At 40.7% G+C, this 16,208-nt stretch overlaps 1 protein-coding gene across 1 annotated transcript; it reads left to right on the top strand.

Moving 5' to 3' along the window:
- Positions 1 to 7,468, top strand: LOC306855000 (acidic mammalian chitinase-like). Its single transcript, XM_079393371.1, has 12 exons — positions 1 to 43; positions 4,213 to 4,276; positions 4,369 to 4,398; positions 4,541 to 4,745; positions 4,917 to 4,973; positions 5,182 to 5,347; positions 5,446 to 5,570; positions 5,656 to 5,779; positions 5,868 to 6,050; positions 6,532 to 6,648; positions 6,731 to 6,857; positions 6,947 to 7,468. Exons 2-12 carry the CDS (start codon positions 4,252 to 4,254, stop codon positions 7,153 to 7,155), a joined length of 1,368 nt encoding a protein of 455 aa, XP_079249497.1. The 5' UTR covers positions 1 to 43; positions 4,213 to 4,251; the 3' UTR covers positions 7,156 to 7,468.
- Positions 7,469 to 16,208: the final 8,740 nt, after the last annotated feature.

Here is a 16,208-nt window from a genome sequence, read left to right as displayed (position 1 = left end):
GCCACCTCAAAAATAATGAGTGCATGACGCCGCTGATTATAAGGTAGGCTATTGCTTTCTTCCAAGGTCCTGGAACTGTATGGCTCAATCTTTGGAGACTGTCTCTAATGGTGGACACCTTACCATACTTTAAGTGACAACGTCCATTTGGCTAAAAGAATTAGGAGACATGTGTTTTGGTTGGCTAACATTAGATTGTGAGCAGGGTTGCCAGGTTTTCACAACAAACCCGCCCAATTGCTACTCAAAACCAGAGGTGGGTAGTAACGAGTTACATTTACTTCGTTACATTTACTTGAGTACATTTTTTGGGTAACTAATACTTTTAGAGTATATTTTAAAATGGGTACTTTTACTCTTACTCAAGTATATTTTTAGAGAAAAAAACGGTACTTTTACTTCGTTACTGTGGGCGACTCTCCTCTCGTTACTGTATCTTAATGCAATACAAGTTAAAAATCTTTCAGTTTATTCCAAACGCGCCGTCTACTTTTCTCAGGGCAATGAACGATGCCCATTCGCGAATGATTCATTCTTTTGAGTCGATTCTGTTTAAAGGCTTTATCAAACCAGTTGGCAAACCAGTGAATCGGTTCGCGAATCAGTTTGAATGATTCGTTCAGTTCCCTGCCGCACGCGCTGAGTCTCTGAAGCGGTTCTCTCTCAGAGAGTTTATGAACATCAAGAGCGCAGAAGACGTGGCTTTGGATCTACAGTCAGTTGAAAGCAAATCTGCAAAGGCTTGTTTGCTAGAGCTATATGAAGATCTTTTATTAGATGAACACCGCGTGTGCTGTCTACTGTTCCACAGGTGTAGGCCACGATATCACTATGACATTACCAGTTTGTTGTACATGTAACGTTACCTTACATTAAATACAATGTATAATTCATACATTAAATAAGCTGTCACAGAGTATGAAATGAACACCCGCGGAACCCGCGTTAGCTCTGCGCAGCGGCACGCGGCCTGTTCTAGACACAATTAATATTCATATTTTTACAATATTTACGCTTGCAAAAATATAGGCTACATTTGTTTACATTTTGCAGAACAGAAGATCCGTCAATATGCATTTGTTTCGTTATGTTCAGAGCAGTCATGTGAGGTGTTTTCAGAGGTTTCAGTGTCAGAGGTTATAGGATAATACATAATTAATTTACTTTAAAATATAATTTAATTCAGTGATGCAAATCAGAATTGTCATCTGCTGTTACTCCAGTTTTCGGAGTCATATGATCCTTCAGAAATCATTATAATATATCGATTTATTACCACAGTGTTGGAAACAGTTTTGCTGCTTAATATTTTTTGGAACCTGCTCAGTATTCATTGATGAATAGAAAGCTAAAAAGAGCAGCACTGATAATAAATCAACATGATTTCTGAAGGATTATGTGACTCTGAAGACTGGGGTAAAGGCTGATGAAAATTCTGATTTGCATCACTGAAATAAATTACATTAAAATATATATATATATTTTTTGAACAGCAGTGTGTGTGTGTGTGTGTGTGTGTGTATACACATACACATTACATAAATGTAATTATATATCTAAATAAAAATAGACTATATTCAGTACCTATATGATCCAAAGTAACTAGTAACTAACTACTTGAGTAGTTTTTTTATCCGATACTTTTTTACTCTTACTCAAGTAACAATTCAGACTATTACTTTTACTTTTACTTGAGTAAATATTTCTAGAAGTACTTTTACTTTTACTTGAGTACAGTTTTTGGGTACTCTACCCACCTCTGCTCAAAACTAGCCCAATAGCGTCTGTGGTTTCCCATTCTGCAGGAAACCACAGACTTGCCAACACTAATTGAGATGGTCTTAGTGACGATTCTGGGGCTCTTGGGTCACTCTGCCTGTTTGGAGGCCCCTAACAGGTCCCAGGACACTTGTCCGGTCCAAAATCCAGCTCAACCTAAACCTGCCATTTGTTTTTTAAAAACCTATATGATTACTTTTTATCTTTTTATTTATTAATGAGGACAAAACTAAAGATTTCAGAGATCCTCTGCTGTGCTTTTTAGATATGTCTTTCAAAACTATGGCATCAACTACTGAAGTACAAACTGAAACTGTAATGAAATCATTTTGATGTGCACAATGCATCAAATTTCAGTCTGAAGCTTGTACTTTCAGATCAAAAAGTACAATGAAACTGTTTGAATGTTGTATATATTTCTTTCCTTATCCCTGTATTAATTTTAATTAGTGCCTGTTCAATGGGATGATTTCCTTAGAATTATAATTTTTTTCTATTTAATGTATTTAATTTTCTGTTTAACAGTTTTCTTCAAGTTCTTACTGTAACTCCATGAGAGGGGTGCTTGATTGTTTGAGCGCCTTCATTTTGTTTTTTTACATCTCCTCTAACACCTTGTTGATCATTTATATCGAGCATTTTCATATTTTGTTCATTAACAGTAAATTACAAATCATGATCACTCAGTGACATTTAAAACAGTTTTAGCCAAAAACACATAACAGCATCATCAGTAGCTCTAGGCCCACACCCTGGTAGCAGTTGAGTAAATGTTACACTTTTCAAATGTAGAAGCACTCAAGTCATGTTAGGACTACAAAACCAAAACTATAGTGTCCTCTTGTCCTTGTTTTGTACTTCTCTTTCAAGTGATTTTAAGTGCATTATGAGTGCACTATGTACAATTTATGTTAGGCACTCAAGTTATGTTAACCCGCGGACATGAAAAACAACCCACGGCAACAGTATTAAAGTAGCCTAATTCTGCAGGAAACCACAGACTTGGCAACACTGATTGTGATGGTCTTTGTGATGGATGATTGTGATGTGAGTCTGCTTACAGACAGGAGGTTAAGGAGCTGGCTGTCTGGTGCAGTCTTAACAACCTGGAGCTTAACACGCTCAAAACTGTGGAGATGATGAACAACACTGTGGGTGCAGTGGAGTCATTCAGATTCCTGGGCACCACAATTTTTGAGGACCTGAAGTGGGACAATCACATTGAGTCCATTGTGAAAAAGGCCCAGCAGAGGTTGTACTTCCTTCGCCATCTGAGGAAGTTCAACCTGCCACAGGAGCTGCTGAAACAATTCTACTCCGCCATCATTGAATCCATCCTCTGCGCTTCAATAACTGTCTGGTTCAGCTCAGCTACCAAATCTGACCTCAGAAGACTACGGAAGATGGTCCGGACTGCTGAGCGAATCATTGGTTCAACCCTCCCCAGTCTCCAAGAGCTGTACTTATCCAGAGTGAGCAAAAGGGCTGGCAAAATAACTCTGGACCCTTCATATCCAGCACACTCCCTCTTTGAACTGTTACCATCTGGTCGACGCTACAGAGCTCTGAGCACCAGAACGACCAGACACAGAAACAGTTTCTTCCCTCAGGCAATCCATCTCATAAACACTTGACAATAAACGCAGAACACACAACTCTATTATACATTGTTTATTCACCACACATACTTATTTTTTCATTTCTAATTTGCACATATCAGACCTATACATACATAGTTGTCTATATTATATATTGTGTTTTTGCTGTTTTGTAAATTGCCTATTTGTATATTTGTATATTATTCTTTTATTATCTGTGTCCAGTCCTATTGCTGTCTTTCTGTTGCACTGTGGAGCTTCTGTCACTATAACAAATTCCTTGTATGTGTAAACATACCTGACCAATAAAGCTTATTCTGATTCTGATTTCACAGCTTTCTTTTCTCGTATCATTTAATTAGGAAATCATTCTGCTGTGTTTCACGTTGTGTAGTTTGCCCTCTTGTGTTCAAGCAAGCAAAACTGTTCACATTTGAGAATTTTCATGTTAAAGTTAAGGTTAGATCATGTGTCACAAGAATCTAAAAGATAATCCCACCTTATCATAACTTGCTAGTTATATGACTCATTAATTTTATTGCCCAATTCTTGTGAAGTTAGCACTTATTGCCTGTACTTTGGAACTATTAATAATGTATAAGTGTACATGATCATGAACAGGTTTTCTCCAAACTGGTCATTCTGAGTGCAGCTGACAGGTAAAGAGAGCAGCTTCTCAGCTTCCGTTTCATTCATTTCTTTGTTACTAATGTTTCTATGTACACATTACTTTTCATTTTTCATCCATGTCTATTATAGAAAGGATTTGACTATGGCAAAACTTGCAAAGACGTGCTGGTGAAATTGCTAATGCATTATTTGCTTTGTTTTCCAGCTCTGTTTCTGAAGAATACTGGTTTAGACCAAAACCAAAATGAATAAATTAACACTTTTAGCAGGTATTTTTCATATATATTTAATTTTTGAATATATTTATCTACTATAAATGATATTTTGATATTTATGCATAACCATGTTGTCTTTTCCGTAGCACTGGGCATCTTGCTTACAGTGCAGATGGGTAAGTACCTTCAATAACTTTGCATTACCCTAAATAATATGTCAAATATATAGTCTATATAATATATGCATCAACATTCATAATAAATGTTCCTAGATAATGAGTAAAGAATAAGTGCAATATATCTGGATTTCCGATATAGTGGCTTCTACAAAGCTGGTGTGCTACATGACCAACTGGTCCCAGTACAGACCTGGCAATGGCAAGTTCCTGCCAGAAGACATTGATCCGTTCCTCTGCACACATGTGGTTTATGCTCTGGCAACCATCAGCTATGATAATCAAATCACTACTGTTGAATGGAATGATCATGTGCTGTACAAGTCTCTGAATGACCTGAAAAAAGTGTAAGCAAAAGCTATATCTATAGCAATACAATCATCACAGTGTGATAAACATGATTAATTACACAATTTAAGTCAGACCTTTTTGGTAATGCACTTTTTTTTCCATTGATTGAAATTTGAAATAACTTTTTTTTATTACTTCATTTATTTTATTTATTTATTTTTTAATAGAAATCCTGCATTGAAGACCTTGCTGTCTGTTGGAGGAATGCTCAATGGCGTCAGTCCGTAAGTGAAACACAGTATCTGTAAAAGTCATAAATATATGACATATGACTTTACACTATAATATGAAAAACATACACAAAATAATTTTAATACTAATACATTTTTTAAATAAACTCAGTTAAATTAGACCCTAGCTGCAAACACATTAAACATGATTTACTGAATCATCTATCTTATGTACTGTTTGTCTTAATTTGCAACTTTGCAGATACATCAATGTGGTGTCAACTCCAGAAAACCGCAAGACTTTCATCCGTTCTGCATTGCAGTACCTGCGTCTCCATGGATTTGATGGTATGGACATTGACTGGCTGTACCCAGGTCACAATGGAAGCCCACCAGAGGACAAGAAGAGGTTTACTACATTCCTGAAGGTGAGCAGACTAGAGGGTTAAAATCAAGCATGTTTATTTCCATTAAAACATGACTTTGGGTCTGATTATGTTTCTATGGTATGAAAATTCTCTCTTAGGAACTGAGAGAAGCTGTTGAACAGGAGGCCATAGACACAAAGAAAACTCCTCTGATTGTCTCCTGCAAAGTTTCCGGCATCAAGTCCACTATTGAGCGTGCTTATGAGGTTGCTGAAATTTCAGGGTAAGTTTGCTGTGTTTTAATCAAGCTGCAGTTACATGTGTGCCTATGAAAGTTTTTCACTTTCTCCTTCTTTCTGTCATTATAGTCTGTTGGATTTCTTGAACCTTTTGTCTTTTGACTACCATGGACACTGGGACCCCGTGACAGGGCACAACAGCCCCCTTTTCCGCAGCTCCTTTGACACTGGAAACATCTTTCACCACAATATCGTAAGATCCAAACCTTTAAATTGAAAATGCATTAATTCGGAGTGTCATTTGTAAGATCTCTTAGCACGTCCTTGGCTCTCTTCTCCAGAACTCATCTGTGGATATCTGGTTGGGCAATGGAGCCCACGCTGACAAGCTGCTTCTTGGCTTCCCCACATACGGACGCACATTCTTGCTCTCCACTTCACAAACAGGTCTCGGGGCCCCAGCCAATGGCCCTGCTGACGCCGGCCCCTACACACGCGAAGCAGGCTTCTGGTCCTATTATGAGGTTTTAACACTATTTTTACATATGTTCTAAAACAAGTGTTCTCAACTGGTTTTTGCCTTAAAAACTAGGTCACACATTAGACCTCAAGGCATGGAATTTATACTAAAGTGTGTAATATTTGATATATAATATTTTACGTTTATGTATAAATTATAATTTACTACATGTAATAGTACATTTCAAAATGCAAGGGGTTTCAAACTGAATTCAAACTGCGTTAAGTAAATGACTACTAACAAGGTTCAATGTTTATTATACAACAGTTAGTGACTCTTTAATGACTCAGCCACTAGGTGGCGACAAGTAACCATCTTTATGAGTGAATCATTGAAACATTCATTCAAATGATTAGTTTAAAAAACACTGATTCATTCTGGCACAAAACAAGTGAGTCACTGGATCATTCGCACAACCGATTCATTCAGGAATAATCTATGTAAACTTTGGGTGGTGAAATCTGATTATTGTTTTTGGTTCTCAGATTTGCCCCATGGAATCAAGTGTCACTATTGAATGGATCAATGAGCAGATGGTGCCCTATGCAGTTCAAGGAAGGGCTTGGGTCGGATTTGACAACCGTGAAAGTTTTGCTGCTAAGGTAAATCAACTGCTGGTTTCCAGAACGCAACAAGATGTTTGATGAGCTTCCGACAAACCTTTCCTTATATTTGCTTTAACAGGTGCAGTGGCTTAACTCCTTAAACTTGGGAGGAGCATCAGTGTGGACCTTAGATTTCGACGATTTTGCTGGCCGTTTTTGTTACAGTGGATCTTATCCTCTTGTCAACCATTTGCGCAATGCACTAGGTAAACACTTTGCAATTCTAATGCAGAAAAATACCATAAAATGTATTCTGTCTATTATATGGATTGTGATGCTGTATCTCTATTTATAGGTTTCCCACCCAAGCCCACCACTACACCACGTCCAACCACAACCGCTGACCCCATTGGCTCTTTCTGTGTTGGCAAACCAGATGGGCTGTACCCCAACTCTGCTGATGAATCCAGTTACTTCCAGTGCTTCCGTGGAAACACATACCTGCATAAATGCCAGCCTGGTCTGGTCTATAGTGATGCTTGCAAATGTTGTGATTGGCCTTGAGTGCAAATTCAGATCTACTCCTCCTGTTAAATACAGCTGTCCAGTCTCCTGTTGTTGTGATTTATTACCTCTGCTTCCAAATTATCTAAGGTCATCATTTAAAAAAAAAAAAGAAGTCACAGACATTTGCATTTTATGCATAACAAAATGGAGTTGTGTCTTGGTAAATTGCTAGTCATATTTTTCCTCACATTTTGTGAATCAAAAATCATAACGTCCTGTTCAGTACAGTCTAGTGTTCTCTTTTTGTTGTGCAGCAAAACAGTATCCTCACTTTTCATTTAATTTTTAATAAAAATATTTATAGCACTCCAACTTAATACTTCTTCCTTAAATGGATCAAATAAAATACAGATAGTGACACACCTTATGTATGGCTAGCTTTATTAAACTGTAAAAACAAGAGTACAGTTATAAAATTACAAATTAGCCTGCCACATCATAAAGATTGACTGTTCTGATAATGTTACGCAAGCATTTTTATTCTTATATTACATCTGAGATGATTAACTACCGGCAGATATCTGGGACACCTGATTTGGCACAAGATTAGATTGATTTTTTTTCATTGTAAATTTATGTGTGGTGTACACAAATAGTTTAATAAAGAATATGCAGTTTATTATTGAAGATACACAATTATAGTTAGTTATATGTGTAAGGTTAAATGTAATATTACCGTTTATTGAAATAAACATAATCAATAAACTCACACTTCCATTTTGAAAGTGTCTTATATGCAGTGGTGGAAATGTCAGATATTTACTGGGGGGACTCTAACTTGGAGGTGGGGGGGGGGGGGGGGGGGGGTTAAAAATGATAATTTTAGATTACCTTTCGGATGTATTTTATCATAAAAACATTTATAATCTATGAAAATATTTATTAAGAACTTGTAATATTTTCTCTAAACCTTCTAGTACATTAAGACAGGCACCTGCAATTCTGCCCAAATTAAAGATGCGTTGTGTTTGAATTTGTGCATCTTATAATATAATTATTATTAATGACCTCTTGTGTTTAATAAAAAACAAACAAAAAAACATTGATTAGTGAAATGAACTAATGATTTCATAAAATATTAGAATGATTGTCTCTCATTGGCCTGATTAGCTAAGCCCTCAAAACACGTCTTATTTAGCGGTACAGTATTGCATGATTTGTAGATTATATTTAATAGTTTACACTTTGCAAAAACCTTTTCAGTTAGTTTTAAAAAGGTAACATTACATTCTTAAGGACTCTACACTTGCGTTTCTTTTCAGGAGCACTAGTGCTTCTACTTAAAAAAATAATGACAGAATGACATTTTGACAGAAATTGACAGAAATTAAACTTACTATTATAAGATGATGTTTGACTCCTTAAAGTATATTTTTTACCTTTGTAATGCCATTTTTATCTTTATTAAATGTATGTCATATGTTGTGCCAAAATTAGATTTATTAACTTTTTGTTTTATTAACTTTTAATTAATCTTTGCACGGAAAAGAAGAGCACAAATGTGGAATATTTACAGACTTTTTAACAAGACTCAGAGGTGGCATTAATACATTTAATAAAAACAATGTTATGAGATTGAATACAGAAACATTAAACGATTAAAATTTATACTTTAAAAATGAAACTCCCAGTAGGTGGCAGCAAGTCACTGTCTGTCACTGAATCATTCATCTAATCGATTCGTTCAAACTGCTGATTCATTACGGAATGAAGCAAGTGACTCTCTTTATGAATGGATCATAGAATCATTGACTCACTAGATTTGTTCAAAAACAAAGATTCATTCATAATTGAAACAGCGCTGTTTGCTTGGAGATGCGCAGTGGCTCAGCTGTGACTTTATTTCATCAACAAAATAGTTCTCAACAGATCAGACAAGTGTTCCTAAAATGTAAGTCGCTTTATATTAACTTTTGAATAAAATCAATAATGTGTAAATCTGTTGTATTAATTAAATTTCACATTTGCAAACTCTTTATAATCATTAAGTTCATCGCGATCTCACAAACTTCTATTTTAGTGAATGAAGCTCTCTACACTGCAAACTGAATCTATTATTTCTACACTTTGTTTGTTACAATGAATGACAAACTGCAGTCTGCTTTCAGGATCTGTGCTGTGAGGAGCAGCATGTGCAGCAATAGAGAAGCATTTCCATTGGCTGCAGTCTGCTCTTGATGGCCAATCAAAGACGGCATTGCCCAGCAAACAATAGACACAAATATCCCGCTACATTTTGTTTAGTCTGCACTGCACTACGGATTATGCGGAACTGGGATCGCTTTTGTAGTCTTTTGAATGGATATAATATAGAAATCATTTTAATTTTCAAATAAATCTAACCAGTTGGAAATGAAACGCCGTCCCCCTCGAAATTCACTCCCCGGACTCCGCCCCCCCCCATTTCCAGCCTTGCTTATATGCTCACCAGGGCTGCATTTCAATTCAATAAAATTCAAGTTTATTTGTATAGCGCTTTTCACGATGCAAACCGTTGCAAAGCAGCTTTACAGAAAATTAAAGTTTCTACATTATATTTAGTAATAGCTTATCAGTGGTGACTATCTCAAGTTGATCTCCATATGGCAGAAATTTACGGTAAAAATCAAGCAGTTAGTTAATTTCATGTAATCAAACAGACGGTGAACATTATTAACAGCAATGATTATATGTTGCGATCAAACTTATTGCAAAATTTGGTAGTTTTGTATGTTGTCTGAGTTCTAATGAGGGGTTGGCATCATCTCTTCTCAGCTATTTATTTAATCAAAAATACAGTAAAACTGTTATATATTTCAAAATTACTGTTTTCTGTTTTAATATATTTTAAAATATAATTTATTCCTGTGATGGAAAAGCTGAATTTTCAGATGCAATTATTCCAGTCATTAGTGGGTTCTTTCATGAATAGAAAGTTAAAAAGAACAGTATTTATTTGACTTTTTTAATAACACTATAAATGTCCTTATTGTCACTTTTGATCCGTTTGATGTGTTTTTGCTGAATAAAAGTATTAATTTCTTTAAACAAAAACTTAATGACCCTATGTTTGTGTGGAATTTAAAATATTGAAATTTATTAAGTATTAATGTTAAAGAGTTCTTTTATACAGTCACAAACTGTTGTTTTGCAGCATATTTTCAGTCTTCTGTTATGTTCTTTCTTCTTTTTCACACTTGATGAATGGCAATGTACCAGTGATAAGATATGAGCAATACAAGATTATAAAATGATATCACTAGTTCTTGCAAAAAGATTAAAAACAGGCTTATCTGATATAATTAATGAAACTCAAACTGGTGTTATGCCTAAACGACATATAAATTGTAATATCAGGCTAATTTTGAATCTCATAGATTATGCAAATTATATTAACTCTGATGCAATCATCTTGTTTCTAGATTTTTACAAAGCGTTCGATAGCATTGAACATAAATTTCTATTTTCTACTCTAGAGTTGTTTGATTTTGGAGAGAAATTAATAAAAATGATATATAAGGATATTAATAGTTCAGTTCTCTTACAATTTGATACTTCTAATAGATTTCCTATTAACAGAGGAGTTAGGCAAGGCTGTGGTATCTCCCCCTTTCTGTTCTTATTAGTTGTGGAATTGCTCTCTTTAAATATTTGAAATAATGCTGATATCAAAGGGGTGACCATTTTTGATCGTGAGATTAGAATTTCACAACTTGTGGACGATACAACCCTGTTTTTAGAAAACACAAATCAGGTTGCAAATGTCCTGGAAATCATTAACACCTTTTCGGAGGCTTCTGGTTTAAAATGAAATATTCGAGTAATTACACAATTAAATAATATATAAATGTGAAATTCTTTGTTTATTTGATAACCTTGAAACCTCTGTGAATAATATACCTATTAAAGATAATGTGAAATATCTCGGCATCCATATTTGCAAGAAAATCTCTCGCTAATATTTTACAATTGGCTTCAAAGAGTTTTATGCTTCCTTGGTAGAGTTCTTTTAATAAAAGCAGAAGGCCTGTCACATTTTATATACCCATCTTTTTCATTATTTGCTCATGACAATTATAATTTATTGTTTAAGTGTTTTTTGGAAAAACAAACATCAACATTTGAAGAAACAAGTTCTCTGTGGTAAGAAAGCTGATGGAGGTTTTGACATGCTTTATTTTTTTACATTAATTATACTTTCAAAGTAAATTGGGTTAAGAATTGTGTCAATTCACCAGATTCTATTTGGTACTTTATCCCACACAATATCTATAAAAACGTGGGAGGTGTTAAATTTTTGTTAACTTGTAACTTTTCTCTTTCTAAACTCCCCATTAAACTTTCTAAATTCCATGAACAGGCACTTTTGGCATGGAAACTTTGTTTTGTTCTCAATTTCTCCCTGCGTAAAGTGAAGATATAGAATAACGAGAGCATTTTAGTAAAGAACAAGTCGATTTTTCTCAAGAATTGGCATGAAAAAGGTATTATTTATCTTTGCGATATACTAGATCCACGAGGGAATGTTTATTCTTATTGTGATTTCATGTTTAAATACAAATTTCCTGTTGTTCATAAGGAATTTCCTACAGTTGTTAAAGCTATACCAAACGGTCTTGTTCACTTAATGAAATGTCATCTATTGTTAGAAGTAATTGTAAAAAGGGAGCTGAAGGTTTTTGGTTGATGACAAGTGCATTTATGACCCAAAATGTATTAATAAAATTATAAGAAATGTGTTTTTGTCAGTCCTTGTCTTGTGTTTCCCCTCCTCCTGTGCCCATATTTGGCCTTCCTGTTCCTGTCCTCGTTTGTCTTCATTAGTTTAATTAGTCCCTAGCCCTGTGTTTTGATTAGTCCACACCTGTTCCTTATTTCCCTGTGTTTATAAGCCCTGTGTTTCCTAGCCCCTGTGTCCGGTCTAATCGTCAGTGATGTTCGTCTCTCCCCATGCTCCTCGTTTCCTTGTGTGTGCAATAAACGGCTTATTGGTACTCCTACGTCTACTCGCTCCTTGTGTCCTGAGAGGGAACGTGACAGAAGACCGGACCTACAACAACACTATGGCTGAAGACAGGCTTTGGTGTCTGCGGCAGGATGGTCGGGAGTTGGTAGAGTATGTAGAGGAGTTTCTTGAGGTTTCCAACGAGGTGAGCTGGATTGACGCCTCGCTCGGTGTGTGTTTTCAGTTTGGGTTGGACAAAGATGTCATCAGCTGCGATATCCCCACGTCCAGTTTTTCCCTTATCGGGCTGATAAATTATGTCCTCAATGTACATGGCATTGATTTCGAAGTCGAAGAATGTCAAACCGATCTTCGTCCAACCCAACCCGAGAACAACCCGGCCTCACCAGCTCACCGCTCGCCAGGACCCTCCACATACCCTGCCAAATGTTCCGGCCACCCAACTCTTCCCAGCACTGCTGCTGTCCTCAGCCCAGAGCACCCCCGCAACCCCGCGCTTCAAGAGCGCCCTCCTGAGTTCCCGCTGGTTCCGTCCAGCCCTCCTGAGTTCCCGCTGGTTCCGTCCAGCCCTCCTGAGTTCCCGCTGGTTCCGTCCAGCCCTCCTGAGTTCCCGCTGGTTCCGTCCAGCCCTCCTGAGTTCCCGCTGGTTCCGTCCAGCCCTCCTGAGTTCCCGCTGGTTCCGTCCAGCCCTCCTGAGTTCCCGCTGGTTCTGTCCAGCCCTCCTGAGTTCCCGCTGGTTCCGTCCAGCCCTCCTGAGTTCCCGCTGGTTCCGTCCAGCCCTCCTGAGTTCCCGCTGGTTCCGTCCAGCCCTCCTGAGTTCCCGCTGGTCCCGTCCGGCTCTCCTTCGTCTCCGCTGGTTCCATCCAGCCCCGCGCCTCCCGACCGCCCCCAAGTGTCCGCGCCTCCCGAGCGCCCCCAAGTGTCCGCGCCTCCCGAGCGCCCCCAAGTGTCCGCGCCTCCCGAGCGCCCCCAAGTGTCCGCGCCTCCCGAGCGCCCCCAAGTGTCCGCGCCTCCCGAGCGCCCCCAAGTGTCCGCGCCTCCCGAGCGCCCCCAAGTGTCCGCGCCTCCCGAGCGCCCCCAAGTGTCCGCGCCTCCCGAGCGCCCCCAAGTGTCCGCGCCTCCCGAGCGCCCCCAAGTGTCCGCGCCTCCCGAGCGCCCCCAAGTGTCCGCGCCTCCCGAGCGCCCCCAAGTGTCCGCGCCTCCCGAGCGCCCCCAAGTGTCCGCGCCTCCCGAGCGCCCCCAAGTGTCCGCGCCTCCCGAGCGCCCCCAAGTGTCCGCGCCTCCCGAGCGCCCCCAAGTGTCCGCGCTTCCCGAGCGCCCCCCAGTGCCGGCTCCACGCACGTGCCCTCCAGTGCCGGCTCCACGCACGTGCCCTCCAGTGCCGGCTCCACGCACGTGCCCTCCAGTGCCGGCTCCACGCCCGTGCCCTCCTGAGTTCCCGCTGGTTCCGTCCAGCCCAGCTCGTCAAGAGCGTCCCCAAGTTTCCGCGCTGCAAGAGCGCCCCCAGGTGTCCGCGCTTCCCGAGCGCCCTCCAGTGCCGGCTCCTCGCACGTGCCCTCCCGTGCCGGCTCCTCGCACGTGCCCTCCCGTGCCGGCTCCTCGCACGTTCCCGCTGGTTCTGTCCAGCCCCGCGCTGCAAGAGCGCCCGACAGAGTCCGCGCTGCAAGAGCGCCCGACAGAGTCCGCGCTGCAAGAGCGCCCGACAGAGTCCGCGCTGCAAGAGCGCCCGACAGAGTCCGCGCTGCAAGAGCGCCCGACAGAGTCCGCGCTGCAAGAGCGCCCGACAGAGTCCGCGCTGCAAGAGCGCCCGACAGAGTCCGCGCTGCAAGAGCGCCCGACAGAGTCCGCGCTGCAAGAGCGCCCGACAGAGTCCGCGCTGCAAGAGCGCCCGACAGAGTCCGCGCTGCAAGAGCGCCCGACAGAGTCCGCGCTGCAAGAGCGCCCGACAGAGTCCGCGCTGCAAGAGCGCCCGACAGAGTCCGCGCTGCAAGAGCGCCCGACAGAGTCCGCGCTGCAAGAGCGCCCGACAGAGTCCGCGCTGCAAGAGCGCCCGACAGAGTCCGCGCTGCAAGAGCGCCCGACAGAGTCCGCGCTGCAAGAGCGCCCGACAGAGTCCGCGCTGCAAGAGCGCCCGACAGAGTCCGCGCTGCAAGAGCGCCCGACAGAGTCCGCGCTGCAAGAGCGCCCGACAGAGTCCGCGCTGCAAGAGCGCCCGACAGAGTCCGCGCTGCAAGAGCGCCCGACAGAGTCCGCGCTGCAAGAGCGCCCGACAGAGTCCGCGCTGCAAGAGCGCCCGACAGAGTCCGCGCTGCAAGAGCGCCCGACAGAGTCCGCGCTGCAAGAGCGCCCGACAGAGTCCGCTCCTCTGTGGCTCCCAGGGGGGAGCTTCCCCAAGAAAATTTTGGGGGGGGGTAAGAGGGTCACAGCCTGTGTGGCCGGGCCAAGGGCCAAGGCCACACGACCCGAAAAAAATAGGCCGTGGCTTCCCGAGTCCCCTGACCCGCCCTGGCCTCCCGAGTCCCCTGACCCGCCCTGGCCTCCCGAGTCCCCTGACCCGCCCTGGCCTCCCGAGTCCCCTGACCCGCCCTGGCCTCCCGAGTCCCCTGACCCGCCCTGGCCTCCCGAGTCCCCTGACCCGCCCTGGCCTCCCGAGTCCTCTGACCCGCCCTGGCCTCCCGAGTCCCCTGACCCGCCATGGCCCCTGGAACGGGCACCGCCCTGGAGGCCTCCAGAGCGCCCACCCCCCCTCCCCATTGGATGGTGTTAGGCGTGAGGACACGCCTTCCGGAGGGGGGCGTAATGTCAGTCCTTGTCTTGTGTTTCCCCTCCTCCTGTGCCCATATTTGGCCTTCCTGTTCCTGTCCTCGTTTGTCTTCATTAGTTTAATTAGTCCCTAGCCCTGTGTTTTGATTAGTCCACACCTGTTCCTTATTTCCCTGTGTTTATAAGCCCTGTGTTTCCTAGCCCCTGTGTCCAGTCTAATCGTCAGTGATGTTCGTCTCTCCCCATGCTCCTCGTTTCCTTGTGTGTGCAATAAACGGCTTATTGGTACTCCTACGTCTACTCGCTCCTTGTGTCCCGAGAGGGAACGTGACAGTTTTAGTCAACGAAAGGAACTACTCCATGGGGAATTTTATTTTATTTATTTTTGGAATTCTTTAATAGATAAGATTAATTGGAAAAAAGCATGGCTCTTGTCCCCAATAAAGTTAAAGAAATACATTTAAAGATTTTGCATAATATATGCCCCACTAATGATGAGATTACATCCAAATTTGGTAATCCTCATCTGAATTGTAATTTCTGTAATGTCAGTATTGAGCCTAATGATCACCTTTTTTCAAAATCCAATTTAGACATTGATTTAACTATGTGTGATATATTTAGTTATTTTTCTTATTGTAAACATTAACATAGAATATATAGGAAATGTATTTATTTTGTTGGGAAAAATATTATGACTTTAACTATCTAATTATAACACTAAAAAATATTAACACCAAAATTTGTGAAACTGTATAATGATTTGCTGAATGTTAAGTAATTTTTGATTTACTACCTCTGTACTACTTTGTTTTATATATTTATTATTTTTATTTATTTTGTATTGATTGTCTTCCTATATTATTTCTGTATTCATGATGTCATCCAACGTAATATTCAACTGTTGAAGTTAATTGTTTATACTTGCAAAAAAAAAAAGATATGAGCAATACAGCATCGATATTCTCTTTCAACATCTTCACAGCTTTAGTTCTTATTCTCTTTATTTATATATGTTTTTATTTAATGATAAGAGTAGATGTACACAGTTTAGATTAGATGTTCAGTTTTTTTTTTTTTACTTAATGATAAGATAAGATGTACACAGTTTAATACATTCCTGAATGAGGGCAAAATGAGGACAAATGGGACACTGCAAAAGTTTATTGATAAGTGCAATTTAGCCATCTGTTTGGTTTTGGTTTCCAAAACAATGGGGAATATTATGCTGATTCTGAAGTGATAAGTTTAAAGTCTACATAGCAATTTATTATGTGGTTCTGATAGCACAAGAACGTTATATAAGAAAATGATCTTTATGAAGATAAATTACTTACATAAG

This window comes from Barbus barbus (assembly GCF_936440315.1).
Source record: "Barbus barbus genome assembly, chromosome: 35".
NCBI classification, from domain to species: domain Eukaryota; kingdom Metazoa; phylum Chordata; class Actinopteri; order Cypriniformes; family Cyprinidae; genus Barbus; species Barbus barbus.
Note: the sequence above shows the minus strand (reverse complement) of the source record. Positions and strands in the feature narration are given on the sequence as shown.